Source organism: Stigmatopora nigra, chromosome 1 (genome assembly GCF_051989575.1).
Source record: "Stigmatopora nigra isolate UIUO_SnigA chromosome 1, RoL_Snig_1.1, whole genome shotgun sequence".
NCBI lineage: Eukaryota > Metazoa > Chordata > Actinopteri > Syngnathiformes > Syngnathidae > Stigmatopora > Stigmatopora nigra.
In genome coordinates this window covers 5,592,049-5,616,979 of record NC_135508.1, presented here as the reverse complement: position 1 = coordinate 5,616,979, position 24,931 = coordinate 5,592,049, and the positions used below count along the sequence as shown (strand labels likewise).

Sequence of the window (24,931 nt, the reverse complement as noted above, 5' to 3'; positions counted from 1 at the left end):
CAACAGTAACACAATTACTGTAGGCTGTTGTAAAACCAGCAGTTGAGTGGTTAGAGCATCAGCTTCACAGTTCTGGGCTTGAGGGTTTGATCCCAGGTGGGTCCTCACTATGAGTTTGCATGTTCCCCTTGGGCTTGCATGGGTTTTCTCCAAGTACTACAATTTCCTCCCACATCCTGAAAACATGCACGATAGACTGGTTAAACACTCTAAATTGGCCCTAGATATGAGTATGAGTAATGTGTGTTGTAATTTGCATATCAAGGGGAATTGTAACCTGATAATTTCTTAAGTAAAAGCATTCCTAGGTAGAGGTTTCTCTGTATATAACCACAAGCCTTATACATAATAAGAGAGGGAAACAAAGGTAAAATGAAGGTGAAAAGTATGTATTTTCCCACTGGTATGTCAAAGAGCCAAACAAAAAACAATTAAAACACAATCATTTTTAGCATCAATGAAACTTAGAGGAGCTTTTTTGGTTTTAACATCAGGAGTAATATTAGTCATATTTTCAAGATGTTCATACTTTCATGCATGGGTGCATAGCGAACAATTCCTTTTCATTCTTTTCTTCCAAGCATAAAGTAATTTCCGTGCAGTCTTACACCCACTCATATTCAAAGCATAGTCTGCTTGAACGCAACGATACACTTATGAGTAAGCACCCACTCTACCATGTTTGTGTATTTAGTAATTGGTATCTTATTATTTTGGGCTGCAGGTAACATGCTCATGGTAGTCAGGTCCTTGTTGCTATGTCTAACCCCCCCACATTATAAATGGTGGCCATTCACATCTCATAAACCTACAGAGAGTTATTGTAAGTCATACAGCCGGAATGAAATGAGATTCCATATGAGTCCCAAAGAGACCCCAGACGGTAACAACAAAGTAGACCACCCAGCCAAGTATAAAACATTCTTTTCTAAGAATAAATCTTGGTAAATTTCCCCTTTTGTCCACATTTGATAAAAAGATGATTTGATGATAACTATTAATTAATCATGATTAAAAAAAATCTCTTTTCAGTACTAAATAAAGCATTTTCGGAATGGACTTTGATGTGTAAAGCCTAAACCTGTTTTGCCAATTCATTTTCTGAACCACTTATCCTCACAAGGGTGTACCCCAGGCAAACTACGGCCGACGGGCCATATCCGGCCCGTTAGGCTTTTTAATCCGGCCCGCCGACATTGTCCAAAATGTTTTTTTCCCAAGATGGAGCAGTCACGCAGTAGCTCTGTCACTCTTATTTGTTTTTCGTGTTTTACAGCCCCTCCCTCTTTTTCAAAATTACCTTATAATAATTCTTAATACATTCCTTTTTACTTGACTTTGTACTTAATTCTTTTTACTTTAATGATGAGTGATGAGTATGTTAATACTTTAGTCCTTTTTTTTCTCTTTATGTTTCATATGTACAGTTAACGGATGCACTTTTTTATATGTATCAAATCTTTTGCTGACCCAGCCCATGTGTCCAATTTTTAAAGTCAATGTGGCCCCCAGGCCGAAAAGTTTGCTCACCCCAGGTCTATCCCAGCCAACTACGAGCACTAGGCGGGGGAACTATCCACTGTCCCCCACCTGGTACCCCTAGTTAACTGCGATAGGATCCAGCAGCCCAAACCCCCTCCCATCCTCTGTCAGGATAAGCAGTTCAGAAAATGAATGAAGAGATGAATGTGAGGAAGGCAAACGCTTGGCCTCGGTTTCAATGATTGGTGGCAGTGATTTGATTTAACGCAGGGGGGCGCAGTTCCGCCAGGTGTCTTTCCCACCAGCACCTATAGGTGGGAGGGTGCACGTACATCCATGCTGCTGTTCCGAAGCCTTGCTGCTGTGCTGCCCACTTCTCCTTTCTCCTCCTCATCGCAGGGGGCGCTGACTTGATGCGCATAATAAATCACCTCTGCAAGATTGCTACCCCCCAAACACCTATTTTTTTTTCTTCCAAGGCCGATTTGAAAGCAGCGCGCGTTGGATTGGAGACCCTGGAATGATTTCAATGTGATTCAGCGCCACAAGCAACGTGGGTGTTTTGCGTGCTTGAGAGCTGTGAGATTGCGTGTGTGTGTGTGGTGTTTTCCTTTTTTATTTTATTTTTTGTAGTCATTTTTTCGTGTGCATGTGTGTGATGAGGAGCGAAGGAAGAGGTGGGAGCAGCTATGAAGCGCGTGTCATCCCTGCCCAATTTCACCTGTATGAACGACCTTGCCATTGTGAGCGAAATGTTCTTAAAGGGGTTTCTGTGGAGGATACATGTGTCGCTTTTCTCCTGAGATCTGAATCTGCTCGCTGCTGGATCCAAGACACTCTAAGATAGGGGGTAAGAATCGCAAACACACGCACCCACACACACACAAAAGGCGACAAAATAAAGCGTGTGCGCGTGCATGGCTATTGTGAACGCGTTTGTATGCTAAAATATTTACAATGTGATAAATCATAGTATCACATCTAATAAGGTCCATCAGTTATTGTCTACCTTCTCGAATTGCTATCATAAAGACATTTTTGTATGACTTGGATCATGTAAAAATAGTTTATTATTGGCTGGAAAAATTGTGTTATTCCCTCATCGATATTTGTTTTCCTTTTTGCATAAGAAAGGGTCAAATGTTCATTCTTTGATAGCATTTTATTTTTGAGTCAGGTGATTCATGGGGTTATTTTAGTGACAGAGTGGTCCAGGCTATCCGGGGTGCCTACCTGGTGTGATGCTTGACTGCAGCCTCACTTGTGATCACTCTGTCAAATATGTGGCAGAAACCCAACAGCTACACATTTCACGCCCAACCCGGTCTCAGTGGATTGCATTACAAATGATTTTATGCTAGTACAATGAAGGACCACCTCCTACTCAACTGAATGAGGTCCAATATGCACGTGTTGTTCAGTTAAATCTGCCTTCACAAAGATAATACCTAGAATTAATTGGGGCTGTCAGATTTATTCAACCGTATTTAGGCTTAATGTCATTTTGGGAGTGTAGTAGCGAACAGTTAATAGTCACCAGTATTGCTGTGTTCTGTGATTTATATAGGTAATCTATTATTTTTCTTTAAGTATCAATCATCATGTTTTTATTGGCAATACTGTTGAATTTTTGTAGTGCTTGATCAAATACAAAGGCAAGATGTGTGGCAAAAAGCAGCCTCTTATCACTTCAGATTTTGCAATACTTCACGTACTGCATTGAGGAGGCGCGCAATTGGAAAGTACCTGTTTATATTTCTTATGATGTTTTGAACATGTGTATTTATGTGTGTGTGTGTGTATGTGTATATATATATATATATATATATATATATATATATATATATATATATATATATATATATATATATATATATATATATATATATATATATATATATATATATATATATATATATATATATATATATATATATATATATATATATATATATATATATATATATATATATATATATATATATATATATATATATATATATATATATATATATATATATATATATATATATATATATCACCTTCTATTTTGCAGTATCATATAAAAATTAAAAGGTAAAATCCAGAGTAATTCTTGCAGTAAAGTTTTCACACCACCTTGCACTGGAATCTTCATTAGCACCATTATTCAGTGCAAACTCAGAATGTCTGTGGTGTGTGGTAAGCATTGGCAACCGTGGACCTGTGAATCACTCACTACCCTTCTCCAGCTACTGCTACCATAATTTTAGTATCAAAATTTGAGTGGCACATTTAAATTCATTAATGGTTCCTAAAATGAAACGACGAAATAAAATCTGTCCAAACATGCCATCTTTGTCAACCCCTCACTCCGAGTCTTCATACATATGCAAAGTAGGCGGGGAGTGTATTACCCAGCGTGCCCTCCACGCATCATTCCTCAGTCTCTAGGTGCCAACTGACTGTACATTGTGCTCCCATCACTGAGTTACAGCACGCAGGATTCTACCAAGTAGGAAGGAGGCATAAAAATCCAATTTGGCAAACTTTGAAGGGGGAAAAAGGCCAGAGCACACATGAAAGGTTGCGTAGAAAATCCTGGCTGAGACTCCACGTGTCTGACTTGACATCCAAGGCAGCTGACAAACAATTAGACTCTCTATAAGTAGTGCTCTGAACCAGGCTCTTTTGGGATTAGACCACAAATGAGCCACACATCAAGGCTTATGTCGACTCAATGGAAAGTGGGTGTATGTGTGGAGTAGCACATTGGTGGGCGTGTATGCTCTGTGCTCACATTTTAGTAGATTGGTGTTGAGTTCTATCTGCGAGCCTGGTGGATATTAAACCCCACCCAAAGACCAGATTGTTTTCTCTTTTCCAGCACATCTATATGCAAGTGTACACAAAAATATAAAAATGCATTCACTTCAGTTTCATTTATTCATTCCTCCTATTCCTGATGGATGGGTGGGGCGACTTGGATGAGCTCAGGAGCCCCCTTGGGTCCTGGGGCCTGGATAATACTCCATTGGGTATGGCCGATGTGGTACACCATGCCTTCGTTTCTCTCGTGATGGCCACACCTGGCCTGTTTGAATTTTTCTGCACAGCAGTTTCATTCTAACATCATTCTGACTAACACGCATGCATGTTGTAATTTTAACAATTATAATAATATATTTCATTTGAAGCAGTTTTCAGAACACTCAAGGACACCGCAAAAGAAATACAAATTGAAATTGACAATGGTACAGAATAAAAAGCTAAATAAAGTCAAAAATAAATTGGGAAGTCATAGAACAAAACCAAACAAAGGACCTAATTGGTTAAAATAATTTGAACAGAAAGAAGTTGTATGAACAAGTAGTATTGCAATGGTCAGGGGGTAGAGAGTCTCACAACTAGGGGAGAAGAGTGACTAAATGCTTTAGAATCGATGGAAGTGAGATGGGTACGGGAGACAGAAAAGGGGAGAATGTGAATGACAAAGAGGAGCTCCGCTGAGGCACACTAGTCGAAACATGGTATGATTTGGATTTGTGGAAAATAAATTTCACAAATTGTGTGTTCTCAGAAAGATAGGAGGCGAACCATGCATTGGGTGTGTGGGTGATAGCAATAGAAAAAAGAAGGATACTGAGAGAAATGGTCACAAAAGCAGCAGTGAGGTTGGGGAAAACAAACATCGAGAGAGAACCAGAAATCGGAAGCTACAAAGAGGTCATTATTTAATTTGAGTAAAGCTGTTTCTGTGCTGCCGGATTGAAACAGCAAGTAGATCAGACTTGGGCAATCCGGTCTTTAAGGGCAACTGTAGGTTCAGGTTTTTGTTCCAACCAAATCCAGAACAGACAGTTTAACTAATTAGATTTCTGCTGAAAAAAGAAGCACCTGACTGCAATCCACTGATTGGACTTCTAAGATACCAGATGGGTGGAAAGATTTCCTCTTCTAGGGTGGAACGAAAACCTGCACCCACTGCGGCCCTTTTGTGGAATTAATTGCCCATGTCTGCTGTAGATGGTATTTGTGATGTGATGGTCATGGAGTTGAAAGCCAACAGACTGTTTAAGAATTTTGGAGATGAAGGTTACATTGGAAATATGGTGAATATTATTGAAATTGGTGGTAAGAAAAATTTAACTCATGGCAAAGTAGTTAGAAGACACTGTGTTAAAAAGACACTTGTTGAAATCACAAAGGCAAAAGCAGGCTTCTGTTAACTGGGCATAGCATTTTTCATTGCAGAACTCATAAGTTTATGAATATGTTGTCATATGGCAGCCATGCCTGATAGGCTGTTGAAATGATTCAAATGGCAGCTCGCCCCTGGAACAGCAAACTCAAACAAGGAAACATTCCAAAGGCCTTACTATAATACTTGCAGCATTTTACTTGCACACATTGATTCCAAAATAAAATCAATGCTTAGGACATCTATTAGTGTAACTGGTGGGTTCCTTTATGTAGTTTCCAGTGAGAAAACTAAATGTCATTCTTATGGACATCCCACTCACTTGCCTTATGACTATGGTTCATGTTCATGACTTTTTATTGGGTGCATGTGGGTGTGTGCATGAGTGTTTTTGTGTGTATGTGTTTGACATTTCATAATTGCATCATTACTCATTCCATCTGCCCTCAATCCCCTCCTGCCATAAGCAAGCACATGGCAATTTGCAAACACATGCTCCAAGCAGGCAGACACTTGTCCTTGATTACAAACCTGGGTGAAATGGCATCCTTATTGGGTTGTCCAGTTCTACAACAGAATGTTAGGAAGACACATTCAGCCAATATGGGTACATTTATAATTGATTGGATAGTGTCCCGTGTTAAGGGCCAAGTTTTTTTGGCTGCCAGAATCTGAATTTGTACAAGTGACAGAGATGAGCTGTGGCATGGGTTACTCCTCAAATAGTTTAACAATTACCCCCCATAAGTCTACACCACCTTCTTTAAGACACCTCTAGGTACACGGTGACCATAACCAAGGTAGGAAATGCAATGGCATGTATCTTCATGGTATTTTCATATACAAAGTTACATTCCATTTTGTCATTCTACTTAAAATGTCTGGTTCTCCTCTTTGCTCCCTATCCCAGATTACCGTATTTTCACGACTATAAGGCGCACCCTCAATGAATGACATCTTTTCCATATATAAGGTGCACTGTATTATAAGGTGCACTGTATTATAAGGCGCACTGTATTATAAGGTGCACTGCATTATAAGGCGCACTGTCTATTTTGGAGAAAATGTAAGACTTTTAAGTGCGCGTTATAGACGTGAAAATACGGCAATTGCTATTGACTTTCAGGTATGAAGCACTCACTACACAGTCACCTCTAGAGCCAGCCATTGTTGATGTTTTGGGTTTTTTTTGTAAGAAATCCTGCAGTGGGGGAGGAGCTATATGATGGAAGATTTTGTAAACTAAGATGGCATCTGCATATTTAACAGTATTGTTTCAGTTCAGGCGTTTGTGTTTTTTTTCACATCCGACAGTAGTGGTTTTTCGTTTATGGTTTTCTGTTTTTTCCATATATAAGGCGCACTGGATTATAAGGCGCACTGTCTATTTTGAAGAAGATTTTAGACTTTTAAGTGCGCCTTATAGTCGTGAAAATACGGTAGGTTATAGAATCGCATGAAACTAAGAATTGCACACATGATTGGTTATTAAATCTGCATTTTAACACATAACAAAATTATTTTTTTTTTTGGAACAGGTCAAGCATTGGCTCAACAAGATCACAAGTGCCATTTTGAAGCTTATTGGATGAAAGTGTCTTTTGCCCTTGGTTGCCAAAGATGACGTTGCCATGGAAACAGCTCCTTCTGTTATCGATCATCGAGTGTTTGACAGGTAAACCATACTGATATATCTTTTTTATAGGTATAATGATTCTCTCCCCCTTCAGACATTTACAGGTGCAGGATGCTTGCCAAGAAGATGGAACTAATGTCTTAGTCAGAGAGGATGGAGAGATGGCAGTTAAAAATCTAACCTAGTCCTTCCATTTGGCCAATGAGCAGACATTTACCATTATACCGTACTTCTATTAGTATATATTGTACAGCTGAATCCGTTATTTTTGTTTTACGTCTATGCAAACCAAACATCCAGCAATACAAATATACCTGCTTTTGGGCATGTTAAGGAATACAAAAAAATTAAACAGTGAACCTTAACTCTATACCAAGTACCAGTTATTTATTAGCTCTATTTTTATGACTGGTGTGACACAGGACATACGTCTTAATTTTGCTGATGCACAAAAAGACAAAGTATTTGAAAAAGTACCATTGAGAGTGTGAATCTGGTGAACCTTGTTCACCACAAATCAAAGCAAAGCACCTCTTCTCATTCCATTGAAATATCATGCACTCATATGTGATTGGAGCAATATCGCTGTGAATGAAACAGACAACGTACCTAAATAAAAAACACCATTAATTTTTTGGATGTCATTGAAGGTGAAAGACATCCAACATATTTAAACTTGAAGAGCTGGCAGCAATCATTTATTCTCATCCCCTTCCAAATAAAATGATTTTCAAGTCTGTTGCCATCAATGGCGGCCAACATGGTAATATCAGTACGATGACTAATGACTGAATCAAGATAAAATCCCATCATAAATTGAGAATGAATGGTGAGATGACACAGAAATGTTAAAAGGGTTACCAAATTATAATACAGACATGCAGTTTAGATGTGGAAATATTATATTTGATTCATGAAAAAGCAGCAGGAGAGAAGAATATTTTTTCAGCTATATAGTTTATTGGCAGACAACATAAACATTAGAAGTTTGCCCTGCAGTTGACATGAGCAGAAGGATTCTTTACTTTATTTGGTTTTGTTTCTGAAACAGACGATGGTCTTGTCTGCAAGGCTTCGGGGATTACAATATATTTTTCAATATTGAAGCAATAACGAAACTGAAATGTGCTAAGCAAAATATTAAAAACACCTCTTATCATAGTGTCGTAAATGACCAAATACACCTCCAACCTCAATTTCATTGGACATATTTGACAGTGACATTTCTTAGAGTACATTATTTAGACTAGACCATCTACGTATTGAAACACTACTCTGGTCATCAAGACGATAAACTGTTATTCATACCACACTCTTTTGACAGTCTTTAAGGCAAAAGTTGCAATGCTGATTCTAATAATGATAGCCCATGCAAACATAGTGAACTCAATGCTTTTTTACTTTATGACTACTACTGCACACTGAAAGTTTCCACATTCAAATGTTCAGAAATGCAATAATATAAATGCATTTTTGAGTATTACACTTGAGAGTTGGGTTGGTAAACCCAGCTATTCGCATGCAAGCATTTTAATCTTCAATTAAGTGTCACTTCACATGTATCTTGTGGATCAATTAATTCTAAGTATGTCACTACCTCTTCAGTTTAATTTAATAGAGCCACACAGGCACTGCTAAGCAGTTCACCAAACACAGACTCTGCAGAGCTACGCTAATATTCAGTCATCCTGCTCTTCATAGATAGTCTGGACAGCGGGCTGTACACTGGTCCAAGATGGAGAATGGAACCAGGCGATCTGTTCATTCCAGTGGACTCCATAGATGAAGAGGCAACTCTGACTTGTGATGCCAAGAGTACCCCACCTCCTCAGTACAGGTAGAAATGGATTATATACATTCTTTTTTGTATATAGTACTTTTATTTCAAATATGTCACCATTCTGTGTTGAAAAGAAGGATTAGAATGTTTTTATTTGCACAGCATTTAGCACCCTAGGTCAATAGGACTCAGGGGTGGGCAAACTTTTGGGCCAGGGGGCCATATTGACTTTAAAAATTTGACAGATGGGCCGAGTCAGCGCAAGATACGATAAATATAAAAAACTGCATCCGTTAACAGTACATATGCAAGATAAACAGAAAAAAATGACTAAAGTATTAACATACTCATCACTCATCATTCAAGTAAAAAGTATAAAGTACAAAGTCAAGTAAAAAGAATGTATTAAGAATTATTTAAATGTCATTTAATATGATAGAGGGGCTGTAAAACACGATAAACAAAGAAGAGTGGACAGAGCTACTGCCACTGGCTTCCGTGTGACGGCGCCATCTTTTGGAAAAAAAAACGTTATTTGGACAACGTCGGCGGGCCGGATTAAAACGCCTCGTGGGCCGGATGTGGCCCCCGGGCCGTAGTTTGCCCATGTGTGCCCCAGGCCATCAGTGTCACAAGGGGCTCTACTTGAACGCAGCCCCTCTAGATGTGCTATCGCATCACAGCATGAAGATGGTTAATCTACACTCGGTCAAGCGCGCCCTGAAGTTAATTTGCGTTCTGTGCACCCAGAAATAATTTACAATTTACTCAAATCAGAGATTCTGATTACATACAGCGGGAATTTAATTATTTCAGATCGCTGTGCCTCTTCAGAGTCTTCTTTCTTTGTGCCGAGTGTAATTGTTATGAATTAAGTTACTCTGATTCCTTTTGTTTTGTCTTTTCTCATTATTGAACTGCATTGCCAAAATGTTGAGTTTACATGCTGCATCTCAAATTTATGAGATGAGTCATGTTTCATTACAGTTCGCTTAAGCAGAAATCTGCTAGAACTGATCAAATCAGATTCTGTGGTTGATGCTAAAATGACCAATTAGTATTAGGCTTGAAAGTTGGCCCTTGGGAAATGTTTCCCCATGTGAGGGGTTACAGAAACCAAAGCGCTTGAGAACCAATGTGCCAAAATAAACGTCACCAGCATTGGGCATTGAATTACTGCAGTACAGATGAGCCGAATGATAGCGCAGCGCTTTATGTAGGCTCATTATTTTTCAGTCTGTGTCTGAGACCAGGTATCTCCATGTAGTGATTAGAGGTGAATGGAGCACCTCAGCTTCTCTCTGCTTTTTCTCTTGAAGTGTAAATGAATCCCTATTGCTCCATTGCCCCGCTTTCCTTTTTTTTCATCTCCCTTCCTTTCCATCTGACAGTCCTGTCACTCAATCAGAAAAATAAAGTTTCCATGATAGGAACACTGCTGCAGCACGGGGGGCAAAAGCATGACATTAACAAAAAAACAAAACAAAAACAAAAAACACTTGCGCTAGGTTTTAAATAATGCAAGATGGACTCCATTTATTTTAAGAGTTGCCATAGTGGATGACTGCTTGGCACACTGCCTCAAGTGTTCAATTCCTGTGTGGAATTTATCTGTTCATCTGTTTCTAGGTAGATTTTCTTCAGGTTTGAAAAAACATACTGTGCAAAGTAGGTTAATTAAACCCTCTAAAATGCCCTTAGGAATGGATGTGACCATGAACGGTTGTTTTGCAATTTTTGCTTCACGTTGTACTATGTCGCTTTCTGCCTGTAGTCGGCCCTGGATAGGCTCTCGCATCTCTATGATCCACTTGAGGTTAATTATTACAGATGATGGGTGCATGAAAGCTCTTAAGATGTTTTTGGAATGAAACACAAGCATGAACTTCACTTTTGATGCTTTATTTAGTCTTTGGCTTGCATCTAGATAATGAATTGAGTACAGTACTTTTCGAGTGCATTTAAGTGACTTAAAATAATACGGCATACTTTAGTAATAACTACAGACTTGTTTTTTTAAATTGGTTAACAATCGCAGTACTTGAAAAGCAAAGATTTTTTTTAAATGGAACTTGTATAGAGTTTGAAAACTACTGCTTTTGGCAACGTCAAGTGGAATATTCATAATGTATAACTTAAAAGAAAGCTGAGCGTGAAAGGAACAGCATTTGCAACTGAATTTTAAAAGCAGGAAAATAAAAGTACTTTGTTACCTGTCCACATCTGAAAAAAAACAAAGTGTTCTTAGGTCAGCCAAATGTTTGCTGACTGAGTGTTATGGTTCACAAAGGCGAAAGTAAGGTAAAACACAGAAGCAAACAACTCAAACCAAAGAGGCGTGTTACAATATTTATTGAACCCAAAACACACGTAAATACAAAAACAAATTAACAAAAAATTTATAAAGTAATACTGTGTTCCCTCGGTTATCGCGGTTAATGGGGACCGGGACCACCCGCGATAAGTGAATTTTTGCGAAGTAGGATGCCCCTTCAAAAATGCTTACCGTATTTTCACAACTATAAGGCGCAACGCATTATAAGGCGCACCCTCAATGAATGACAATTTTCCATGTATAAGGCGCACTGTCTAATTTGTAGAAAATTTTAAGACTTTTAAGTGCGCCTCAGTCGTGAAAATGCGGTAATTGCTATTGACTTCCATGTATGAAGCACTCACTACACAGTCACCTCTAGAGCCAGCCATTGTTGATGTTTTGGATTTTTTTGGTATAAAATCTTGCAGTGGGGGAGGAGCTATATGATGGAAGATTTTATAAACTAACATGGCATCTGCATAAGATAACTGAGACAATGGGAGAAGTTCCTTAAGGAAAATAGTACGAGCAAAAAAATAAATAAATAAAAAAAGGCACTCAATACCAACACAAGGCAGATGATCAAAAAGAACAGAAACAAGCAAATCAAAAATAAGACAAAACCTATCAAATGAAGTGTACGAAAAAGCAAAAGAGAAGGATATTACAAATTGGCAGCAAAGCAATATCTCTGCACCCTTTTCTTGGATCGCATGTGTCTTAATACCCTACTGATGAGATGGGATGGTTGTACGACACAAGAGACTATAGACATAGATAGCCACACACCTGGGCTCCAAAACACAAGAAACAATTAAACGGGAGCAGTACATGAAACTGAGAAGGTTCTCATTCTGGAGATAGGCAACAACTGTAACAGTAAAGCTTATGGAATGCATTTTCTTTGGATATTATCTTTGCATTACAGTGTTCCCTCGCTACTTCGCGGCTCAGCCACCGCGGACTCAGAGCTTCGCAGATTTTTGGGGGGAAAAAAAATACAAATATTACATTGAAACAACATATTTTACAGTTTTTTTTCTTATAACATGAATTTCACTCTCTCTACCCGTATTCTATATGGTTTACTGTATACAGGGGAGTGAAAAAATAAATAAAATTTAAAAAATTATAAAAAAGTTGAATTAAATTCAAATTAAGCATTTTTGAAGGGGAATCCCTACTTCGCGGAAATTCACTTATCGCGGGTTGTCCCGGTCCCCATTAGTCGCGATAACCGAGGGAACACTGTACTATATTTTTAGAACTATAAACTACACTTAAGTACTTATTCTGCTAGTGCTTAAGGACCTTGAAAGAACCTATTTTGATGGATTGTACTACTCCAGCAAAGTCCTCAAGACACTTAATCATCAAACCCATAAATAAAACAATATAAAAAAAGTAAATAAAGAAATAATTACATTGGTAAAGGATAAAGAACAATTGACAAATGCAGTACAGTCTTGCATGAATGCACTTTATAAGTGTAGCTTATGCGTGAAAATAAACACTCATTATTAGTGCTTCTTATGATTTGATGCGTTTAAATTAATTCTGCTCTGTTTGGGACCATTTTGAAGGTTAATAGAAATAAGAACTCGCTTGAATATAAGATAATTAAAGTTTAATTTCTCTATTCATTTGTGAAGTCTTATTTGCCTTTGCTGCCTATTATGGGATTTTACTCAGTGTAGGGTCATAAGGTTAACTTAAATACATACCAAACCTGCTTTTCTAAACACTCATTGACATTCAATGTTTTGAATGTATTCCTTAAGAACTGATTTTTCATGAAAAAGCTTTTTGAAAGCATTTTAAAGCCTGCAATTATGTCTTCAATGTCTTTTATTTACACATAAAGAGGAAGCACAACACAAAAAAAGAAAATAAGTTGTATTTTAACGAGGAAACATTCAAAATAGGCCTTGAACTTTTACAAAGTCAGTTTTGGAATTTAAGAAAAATGAGGGCTATAATACCAGATAGTCTTTGATATTTATTGAACTTTTTCACTTAGTTCAAAAAAGATGAAGTGCCCTCCCTTTCTAGCTCACTTAGCACCAGTTGTTTGATATTCTTATTTTACCATTAGGTTTAAATATATATTTATACCGGATCTGTAACGAAGCCAAAATGATGTCCAAAATAAATGAACGGGTGGATTTTCTTGTAGCTTTATAACCTTTTTTCTCAGTGACTTTTATTTTAGAGGTTAAAAAGAAAACAATAAATATCAATTAATGCTAAAATAATTACAGTGCCTCGTGTAAGTCTTAAAAACTGTTTTTTCAAGTTTTTTTTTTACATTGTTCATAAAAAATATGTATTTTGAGGCTGTCTTTTTGGAAATCATAATAGGGCAGTCCCTAGACAGCTGGGATTGGCTCCAGCACCCCCCTGAGACCCTAATGAGGATAAAGCTGTTCAGAAAATAATGGATGAGATTCTAATCCTAACATTTAATTAGAATTTCAACCTGACTCTCGCTAAGGTATACCTGTATTATTTATAATTGAGTTGTTTTTATTCAGCTTGCATTATACTACCTTTTCGATTTTAGGGAATGAATGGTTCCTGTTGCTACACACTGAAGGTATATCTTTGCCCCCACAGATGGTCGCTGAATGGTACTTTCATAAATCTGAGCCTGGATCGACGGAGGCGTCTGTCAGGGGGCAACCTCATTATAAGCAACCTGGACCGCTACCAGGATGTAGGCGTCTACCAATGTATGGCCTACAACACTGCAGGAGCAATCCTTAGTAGGCGAGCACATCTCAAGTTTGCCTGTAAGTCATTTCCTGACGTTTTGTGTCACTTTATGGGGCTCGTCACTCAGAGGTGGTGCAGCTGTCGCACTCAGTCAGCAAATAATGCAGAGGCACATGCTGCAATTATTTGCAATATTTATCAGACTCCCACTGCCTTAGTGTGAAGCTGCATCAAATGTTCATGTGTGTTGGGGAGCTTAAATGTGAAGACCTCTGAATCATCACTTTAAATTTCATGACGATTTAAAAAAAAAGTGGCATGAGTTCTTATATCCACGGCATGCTATGTTGTTGGGTCATCTGGGACTAGGTCAATTGCCAAACACATGTTATATCTTAAACAGTACACATTATTGGTGCTAGGACGCCGGTCGCCGGTCTTTTAGTTGCCGGTCAAATGGTGACAGAGAGTTTGTGTTGAAACCAGCTCTCAAAATTATATTCATGAGAGAGAGTTTAATATCTAAGAGAGAGATTTTAATATCTAAGAGAAAGAGTTTAATATCTAAGTACATTTGACCGGCGACCAAAAGACCGGCGACCAAAAGACCTGCGACCAAAAGACCTGCAACCAAAAGACCGGCGACCAAAAGACCGGCGACCAAAAGACCGGCGACCAAAAGACCGGCGACCAAAACACCGGCGACCAAAAGACCGGCGACCAAAAGACCGGCGACCAAAAGACCGTTGACCAAAAGACCGTTGACCAAAAGGCCGGTGACCAAAAGGCCGGTGACCAAAAGACCGGTGACCAAAAGACCAGTGACCAAAAGACCAGTGACCAAAAGACTAGCGACCAAACGTCCGGTAACGCACATTATTGTATTTTTCACTCATTTAGTGAGAACTCTTCTAATGCAGATCACCTCCACTTCAAACCATTTAACCCTGCACCGTTTCAATCATTAAGCAAATCAACTGCTGTCTTTTGGGACGGTTTGTTGAAAGTGAGGTTTTGTAGAAAATATTACACATACATATAAATGGTTCAAGCCTTTTTTTTAGTAGCAGTATTTCCATTAGCACTTCTTAATTTCCACTGATGGGTACTTAGATGTCTTTTAATGCAAATATATTTCGTTGCTACCAGTAATCCACTGCGACAAGGACTAGACAATGCAAATGCTGTGGTTTCAATTAGAAGTTTGAAGTCATTACAATTAATCGTGCTAACCAAAAATAAATCAACAAAAGTTTACTCTTGATCTATTTTGTTTCCAATTTCCAATTGTTTTAAGTGTCTTGGGCTAGTAAGGGGAGCATACAAGAAATCAGTGTTTAAGGCAAATTCACAGAATGCCATGCAATAGACTTTTTCTCAGTTATTGATAATTACACATTTATTGTCCCTGTTAGCGACTTATTACTTTTCAATCTAGTACCGTATTTTCACGACTATAAGGCGCACTGGATTATAAGGCGCGCCCTCAATGAATGGCACATTTTAATTTTTTCCATATATAAGGCGCACTAGATTATAAGGTGCCCTGTCTATTTTGGAGAAAAATACAAGACTTACGTGCACCTTATAGTCGTCAAAATACAGTACGTTTTTTTTTAGGATTTTTTTTTATTCTGCGTGGAGGCCACTATTGGTTGAAGTACTATTGTTTATTCAATATATTTTTTTGCATTTGGATTGGATTGGATTGGATTGGATTGGATAAGTGTCAGTACAGATTTTGTTGTTTTTCAGCCTTATTTTATTCCAAACTTGACTGGAGAAGCTAAATACCGTATTTTCCATATTTTAGGCGCACCACATTATAAGGCGCACCATCAATGAATGGCACATTTTATTTTTTTCCATATGTAAGGCGCACTGGATTATAAGGCGCCCTGTCTATTTTGGAGAAAATTTAAGACTTTTAAGTGCGCCTTGTAGTCATGAAAATACGGTAGTAGTCTTGATATGTGTTCACCACTTCATAAGGTATTTATTTTTATTATACCTATTTTTTTGGTTTAAAAACCCTAACTAATAAAAGTGCAGTGATTGGCGACACCCCTAGCTTGCTGCAAATGTACAAATGTGCAAGTATAATGTCGCTTTGTTCTATATATTCTGAACTTGTCAGAAAGTACAAAGGATTGAATAGTACTGTCTAGCACATCTCCTTTCTATCAGTTCATGGGTGCCATTTTAAGAGAGATTTTCAGTTGGAGTGAAGTCTATCTGTGTTACTCTTCCCCCTTTTTGCATTGCTCAGCCATGGCTGAAGTGCAATTCCCCCAACAATCCTTTTTAATGGATTTGTGTCAGTGTGCTGCTCAAAGCTTTTACCCCTGTTTCTTTTCCGCTCTCACAGTCTGTATGTCATATCCTGTCATCATGTCCCTTTTGTCTTTTTATTCTACTGCAGACTTGGATCATTTCAAAGTGCACACCAGAAGTGGTGTGTCGGTCCGAGAGGGACAAGGAGTGGTGTTGCTATGCGGAACGCCTACTTCCTCAGGAGGTTCAAAACAAACCTTTCGTTCAAGTGATCTTAACTAAAGTCTTACATTGTATTGATCCATATATATATCCACTCTTGTCCTAGATCTTTCATATGCGTGGGTTTTTAATGAGTACCCATACTTTGTCCAGCAAGACAATCGCCGCTTCGTATCTCAGCAGACAGGAAACCTTTATATCGCCAAAGTGGAGCCATCTGACGTAGGCAACTACACCTGTGTTGTGATGAATAGTATCACAAAGGGCAAAGTTCATAGCTCACCTACATCTCTCATTCTCAGGACAGATGGTAAGAAGGAAAAATGGTTGATTCTTTTGTTGCATGGTGTTCTTTGTGTTCATGATGGGTTCATTAATAATTACCCTTCTTTGTAATTATCAATAACTGCAGACAGACATCGTATTCAATTATTGACATTTAATTTAATAGATTAGATCACAGATAAGAACCTTAAGGGGGGATGTCTTCAAAAGTATCCTCCCGGCTTTAAGGCATTTGGATAAAAACAATCACGCCTTCATTTGACCTAACAATCATATAACAATTACATAAAGAAGCCCGAAGTGCGTCACGAGTGTTATGGAAGTGGCAGAAACAACATCTTTGTTATTGGCCAGTGACCCTTGGATAAGAAGTCCATGTGAGAGTAGACCAGGTGGCTGGTTATGACCTTAAGCCGAACAATTGGGAAGAATGTTTTAATGATTTAACAAAGAAATGAATTACTACACATATGTGTATAATAGTAATACAGAATAAACCCAACAGTTCACTTTCAAAATTTTAAAAAATGCGCTTTTTTGTTTCTGTTATTGTTTCCCTCTTAAGTTAAATCACTAATTAAGAAGTCGTTTTGAAAGAAATAGCAGTTTGTCCTTTGGTTTTTTTCTTAGGTCAAGAAAACTATTGGCGTCACATCTCCAGGGGCACTTTGGTGATGTTCTCCTCTGGAACACTGTCTCAAAAATAGTGACTACAGATTGGCTTTGTAATGAATTAAACATATGTCATACATCGCTTGACTTTTAGAATGAATTTTGCTGTCACCGACCACTTACTTTCCACCCATTGCACTCTAGTGTACATGCCTTCAGTTCCATCAAAGGTTTAAAATAGACACGCTGTCCAGCATTCAAAATCTATGCCACTTGTGACTAAATTTAAATTATTTCACACAACATTGTTGCGAATGGTCTCAAGTGACTTTATACATTGCGCTTATCCATATGTCTTTTGTTCCTATGTTGCTTTTTACCGTCCGAGATTCAAACTATACAACTTGTAAGTCCTGAATAATGGACGAATGCTTCCTCTTCACAGGAGTAATGGGTGAATACGAGCCAAAAATAGAAGTTAATTTCCCAGACAATGTACCCGCAGCAAAAGGATCAACAGTTACGCTGGAGTGTTTCGCTCTTGGGAAGTAAGCTGGATTCCTCGATGCCTGTTTTCAATCCTTTGCCATTAAATGAGAAAGTAGTGGAGAAAAAAATGTACTGTCAATTATATTTTTGTCAATGGAGAATTTTAAACCTTGGCGGGTCTGAAAACTTGTCCAACTGATTTATTTTGTTGACGGTTTCTTCTACGTTTATTAAGTACTTCAATCACCTTAAGGCCCCGCTATTAAAACTAAAATGAAAGTATGTGCTGTCTCCTCACAGTCCTGTCCCAGAGATTACCTGGAAGAGGGCCAATGGAGTTCCATTCCCCAGCAAAGTCAAAATGAAGTATGCCAATGCAGTGTTGGAGATCCCCAGCTTCCAGCAAGAAGATAATGGCGGATACGAGTGTGTGGTTGAAAACAAGATGGGAAAGAATACAGCCACTGGCCGTCTGGCTTTCTATGGTACTCTACATTTAATTTAAAATCATACAAGTTCCTAAGTCGCCTCATGGTGTAGAGCAGGGTTCGGGAACCTTTTTGACGAAGAGAGCCATAAACAATTCATATTTTCTAATGTTATTCCTTGAGAGCCATTCTCCGAATTTAAAAGTCAAAATAAATTTAAATGGGTGCCTATGTTTTTAACAATTTTACCACTTTTAAAGAGGAAAAAACAACTTTTTACATTCTTATGCAGTTGCTAATAATTGACAGTATGCATTCCAGAAGAGTCTAATGCAAAAAAATGAAGATAAAATAGATGTAGTATCTGGGTTCCATATTTTAGTTCACAGGTTAGCGGAGATTCAGATCCACCCATCAAAAGAGAAGCATGTGGCTTCCGAGCCATAGGTTCCCTACCCCTAGTGTAGAGGATTCACTCGTCTGACTTCGGTGCGGGCAGGCGTGGGGTCAATTCCCGCTGGTAGCAGTATGAATGGGAGTGCGGATGGTCATTTGTCTCTATGTATGCCCTGCGCCTAACTGGTGACCAGTTTAGGGTGGAGTCTGCCTTTCGCCCAAAGACAGCTGGGTTAAGCTCCAGCAAAACCCGCAACCCTTTCGAGAATGTGTGGTATGGAAGATGAATGAATGAATACAGATTCCCATGAAATTTAATGCTAGTTGAGTTAAGTCATTACTTAGTTTAAAGTTATGTATGAAGTAATACTGACTTTCTCAGTTATATGATATATTTGGAAACAAGCCAAGACTTTGCACACACATAATCACATTCGTTTTTCTAAAATGAGCCACAATCACGAATAAAGTATTGTAAAATAGCAATTGGATCCTTCATAAATTCATTATCTTTAATAGAAATCAGAGGAAGATAGCCTGTGTATACCTAAAATGCTGTTTTTAAACATTAATTTAATCTAAAGTTCAATAAACATGCTACTTCACATTAAAATTGGTTTAAAAAAAGGAAAATGTGAAAAACAGACAAATTACCCCAACAACCTCTATCCCATTATTTATTAACCGGTTGACTTCAAGTAAATATATCACCATCTTAAAGCTTACTTAATGTTTAATTATCTATCGCTCAGCTAAACTGTAAAAATAATCTTGTTTAGCGCAACTGGCTTTACAATAAAGATGCATTCACAACGCCTTGCAACTTCTCTTTCTATTTTTCACTATTTTGAATCAAAACCATTATCTGGAAATGTGTATGGATCTTGAGAGCTCCAGTAAATGAAACCAAGCATGAATTGGTGACTGATGTCAAGTAAAATGACTTAATCATCTTTTCTTGAATACTTTATATTGACAATCTGCCATCAAATTGTCAATCTTCAATAACAAAATGTTACCATGCCAGAAAACCCAGCTTGGCCCAGAGCAGTTTATCAAATTCCCAATGAGTTGCCATTTTTTATGACTGCACCAAAATCAGGATGTGGCAGTTTTAACGCCTGATGCAGCTCTTGTACAGTGTCTAGAAAATAGAAGCTTACATTTGAACTTCCTTGCATCATATTGCACAGTCCTTAAGAAACTGCCGTGTGTAAATAACTACTGCAAATCCAATTATTGAGGAGACTTCAAATCAGTTGTGCCTGATAGTTGTGCAATGCTCTTGCTTTTATATCTGTAATTTTCCCCGAGTGACATGAATGAAAAATGCACTTTGGTCATTTAATGAGTGTCATAAAATCTTGTTTTTCCTATACAGTCTAGATGAACTGGAGGGGAAAATCTTATATTTCAGTTATTTTATGACGTTTTTACTGTTTTTTTGTGATGCATGCTGTATGTTTGCTTGTGAATTTGCATGTGGGATATAATTGCACTGGATATGCTATTGGAAAGGACCTAAGGATGTTTTTCCAATAATTTGGTGGTCGAAATGGTTGAAATGTTGTGAAAGCTATGACAAATTGTAGACTGGTTATACTCAGTTTGAGTGTGCTTTTATTCGACCTGTTTTTAATGTAGTGACACCATTTTTGCCCCATACAAATATCTGGTCCTGTTTGTATTCCCTCAGCCAAGCCCCAGTGGATTCAGACCATGAAGGACACAGCTCTAGCTATTGAGGAGAATTTAAACTGGGAATGCCGAGCCAGTGGCAAACCCAAACCTATTCACACGTGGTTGAAGAATGGCCAGCAACTCCTCTCTAGGGTAAATTTTTATCTTGTGCTCACCAATGTTTCATTCTAGACCAGTGGTGTCAAACATACAGCCCGCGGGCCGGATCCGGCCCATCTGGTGGTTTGGTATGGCCCGGGGAAGAAAGCTGCATTGTATAAAAAAAATATGAATTGTCTTTAAAATTTGTAGTTCTTGTATTATCCGCTAGTGTTTTAGTACGTGCACACAACATGAATTGACATGTATTTACGTTCTTATGGTATTCTCTTGTTCATAATATATTGTTTATAATGTAAAAGGAAAATTCTGTTAATATTTTTTTTTATAATTTACTCATTCTTTGCACTAATTATTAGTATAAGGAACTAATACAAAGGAAAAAAAGTGGGCTTATTGTTAGTTCTATGTCATTTTGCAATGAGTTTACTGGTCCGGCCCGCTTGATCTCAAATTAAGCTGTATTTGGCCCGCAGACCAAAGGGAGTTTGACACCCCTGTTCTAGATACTTTATCTTTCTCTTAAAATAATTCTTTGATTTAGTTGTATATCTTTTAACGCCTGATGTCAGAAACATTGGAGCTTTCCCAAGTACAATTGAGAGCACGATGGAAAGAGACTGTAAACATGTCACCGAGTGATGAGACATGGTACCCTGTCTACCTCAGCAGATCACACAGTGCAGCACTGTGGTCCCTACAGAGTTCACTCCATTTCATCTGAATGGAGTCACTTGCTGCTCTTCATTATTCATGCCGCATATTCAAGACTTTCCTGATTAAGGGACAGTGAGCTTAATCCAGTTTGAAATAAACCTTCCTGGCACAGCATGTGTAATATACTGTATAGTGAGCAACAGCTTTATGCATGATTTTCTTTAACACGGCAGATTTATTTATTATAATTTAATTTTTGCATTGAGTTTAATTGGTGAAAATAATTTATTCATTCATTTTTCCTGAACCGCTTCATCTTCATTAGGGTCGCGCCGGGTGCTGGAGCTTATCCCAGCTGACTTAGTGCCAGAGGCAGGGGACACTGAATCGGTGCCCAGCCAATCGCAGGCCAAAAAGTATTTTATACTTACAATAATAAAATGTTGCAATTGTATGTTCAACAGAGGGCTGAATACATTAGACCACAGGTGTCAAAGTGGTGGCCAGGGGGCCAAATCTGGCCTGGCACATCATTTTCATGCGGTCCGAGAAAGTAAATCATGAGTGCCGACCGACTCTGTTTTAGGATAAAATTTAAATGAAGAGTATAGATGTATATTACATTTCCTGATTTTCCTCTTTTAAATCAATAATTGTAATTTTTAAATATTTTTTTTCTGTTTTTAGTTCAAAAATCATTTTGTAAAATCTAAAAACATATTTAAAAAAAAACTAAAATAAACATTGTTTTAGATCTATAAAAACTGAATATTCAGGGCTTTTAATCCAGTTTTTTAAATCCATTTATAAGAAAAAAATCTAAATATTATATCTAAAATGGTCCGGCCCACATAAACTTGAGTTGACGTGCGAACCAACCCGAGTCTGACACCCTTGCATTAGACTATGTATCTCTGTCTCTCCATCTTTCTCCCTCTGTCCTTTCACTGCTCAGTCCCCCAAACTACAATTCGTGGTAAAGTTGATGATGAGAACAGGGTTGGCTTGTGTAAATGAATCTCAATAACAATCAGACATAGGATTTGTCATCATCATTGACTTGACATAAGCCTAATTGTCATCATACCCCGAAACTGCATATAACGAAATTGGTAGTGCTTCTCCATAAGGTGCGTTTTCCCGGCAAAAGACCCAAAATAAGTGATAAATGATAACAATATGATCATTCAAGTTATTTATTTATTCATTTTCTGAACTACTTACCCTCACAAGGCTCACGGGGGTGGCTGGAGCCTATTCCAGTTAAAAATGGGCACCAGGGGGTAGACCAGTCAACCACAGGAGACAGAAAACCATTCACACTCATACCTAGGGGCAATTTAGAATGTTCAACCAGCCTACCCTGCAAGTTTTTGGGATGTGGGAGGAAAACCCACGTAAGCCTGGGGAGATAATGCAAATTCCACACAGTGACGACTGCCCTGGGATCGAACACTCAATCCCAGAACTGTGAGGCCGACGTGCTAAACTCTTGTCCGTCGGGCCGCCTTCGTTAGAGTTAACAAGGCAATATTTGGCAGGCGTAGATGTGGTTTAAAACTGATTCATTCCATATTACTAAATCTGCTGTTGATCTATGCCCAATACGATGCTTACTGTAATAAGCTTTCCTGGAGTCTGCTGAGCAAAGCAAAAGCTATCTTAAGTGTCAGGCAATAATTGTTTTCTTTCATCCCTCACAGGATAGGTTCCTTGTGAAGGACGGTACTCTATCCGTGTCTGTGCTAACGCTTTCCGATGCCGGAATGTACCAGTGTGTAGCTGAAAACGAGCACAGCATTATATATTTTGCTGCTGAACTAATGGTTTTGGGTAAGGTGGCATTTATCTATCCTTTTAATCATCAAATCATTGCTGCTACAGATTTTAAAGGTCATTTTATTGACATTCTGAAAGGTGGTCAGGCTTAGTGGATAATGGGGTCAGTCAGGATGTATTGTGCCGGTCAAACACATTTAAAATGTATTGTTTCATACTTACCGCCCAAAGAAGACTCAAATGCCAACATTTGATTGTTTAAAATTGATAAATAAATAGGTGTGGTGAAGAATTATTTTAATGAGTTGCTGATGCAGTAGCAGTACATTCGCCTGACTCAGGTGTAGGCATTGTGGGATCGATTCCCACTCGCTGCAGTGCGATTGTGTGTACGACTGGTTATCTGTCAGCCCTAAGACTGACTGGCAACCAATTTACAGTGTCATCCCCCCTTCGCCTGAAGATAGTTTCTAGCAACCCTGACAAGGATAAATCATTGGATGGATTTCATTTGTTTTATTGGATTTTAGAAATTACAAGCAATTTCATTTCAGATACAGAGTACATACTTTCAGAAAGTTGAGCATTATCCAAACAAACTAAACAAATTGACCTTTACTAATTAATCTCATTCCAAGACATTATCCTTGCACAAAATAACGTACCAATTTATGTTCTTTCCTGAAGTCTACTTTTCGTTTGCTTTCAGCCTCCCCTCCAGACTTCACTGGGACTGTTCTTCGAGCTCTGCTAAAGGCCAAGGCTGGAAGTACAGTTACACTGGAGTGTAAACCCCAAGCATATCCATTGGCCAGCATTTTATGGAAGAAAGGAAACCTCCCCATTCTCACCAATAACAGGTAACCCCTAAATAAACTAATTTAAATGAACTACAACCAGATCCCTTAATGTATATTCAGCCCAAAGTCATGATTAGATCACCCAACGATTGCGCTACTACTCCACTGGCTAACTTGGCACCTCAAGGCAACAATAATTCTGCAATTAATTAATAAACCCTGTAAGCACACACACATGTGCTTTCTGGCTTTCTCAGGCTCTGGACTCTAGTTTGAACTCTTAACATTATTTCATGATAAAGTCACTTGGAATTAATTGGATTTGGCTCCAAAACTGCTGTGTGTGTTTTTTACACTCTTCTAGGATCACTCTTTCATCAGAGGGAACACTGAGGCTTGCCAATGTGAGCAAGTCAGATGCAGGTAGCTACACATGCTTCGCTAGGAATAGATTTGGCATGTCAAGTACAACTGGAAGGCTTCTGGTTACAGGTATGCTTGGGTTAATAGCAAAAATTACGTGCATCACACAGATAGTTAGCTATTAAACCCCTTTCTGTAGACCCTATAATAACTTTCAACTGAATTCAGCTTTGTTTAAAGTTTCCTAAGGACACAAAGTTTTTTAACAATATAAATTAAACAAAAGGTGGATAAAAGTTACTGTTTGTAATTATAACTTTGTTAAGAATCACTATTGTGATTTTTTTCTCTGGTTAGGAGTACATTTTAGGACTAGTCTTCATTTAGTATACATTTACATGTAATTGATGACTATATCAGGAAAATAAATTATGTAACAAGATGAGGTAACAAACAAGGATCCTTAAAAAATACCTCCGATTGAGACAAAAAGTATTATTTAGCCCAACCGGTAAATAATTTAACAACCAATCAATTAATCTTGATGAAATGTGATCAACTTTGTTGAAAAACCTGAGAATCTTTGGTGGCTCTAATAGACAAACCAACTAGTTTTCATGTTGAGCCCTTGCATATACTTTTGGTTTCATCACTCTATCAGCCATTTTGCAGCAAAGAATATGTATTTATTGTAAGACCTGCAGAGGGGAATAAAC

The 24,931-nt window shown here is 38.1% G+C and overlaps 1 protein-coding gene across 1 annotated transcript in view; it reads left to right on the top strand.

Moving 5' to 3' along the window:
* The first annotated feature begins 1,842 nt into the window (after positions 1–1,842).
* Positions 1,843–24,931, top strand: part of LOC144202570 (contactin-3-like) — a 36,378-nt gene continuing 13,289 nt past the window's right edge. The window contains exons 1-12 of the mRNA XM_077725404.1: positions 1,843–2,332; positions 7,201–7,337; positions 9,000–9,135; positions 14,012–14,187; positions 16,533–16,628; positions 16,713–16,916; positions 17,949–18,051; positions 18,293–18,477; positions 20,513–20,649; positions 22,977–23,106; positions 23,762–23,912; positions 24,217–24,344. Of these exons, the coding sequence (XP_077581530.1) occupies positions 7,283–7,337; positions 9,000–9,135; positions 14,012–14,187; positions 16,533–16,628; positions 16,713–16,916; positions 17,949–18,051; positions 18,293–18,477; positions 20,513–20,649; positions 22,977–23,106; positions 23,762–23,912; positions 24,217–24,344 (1,501 nt within the window). The 5' untranslated portion in view covers positions 1,843–2,332; positions 7,201–7,282. The remainder of the gene's footprint in view (positions 2,333–7,200; positions 7,338–8,999; positions 9,136–14,011; positions 14,188–16,532; positions 16,629–16,712; positions 16,917–17,948; positions 18,052–18,292; positions 18,478–20,512; positions 20,650–22,976; positions 23,107–23,761; positions 23,913–24,216; positions 24,345–24,931) is intronic.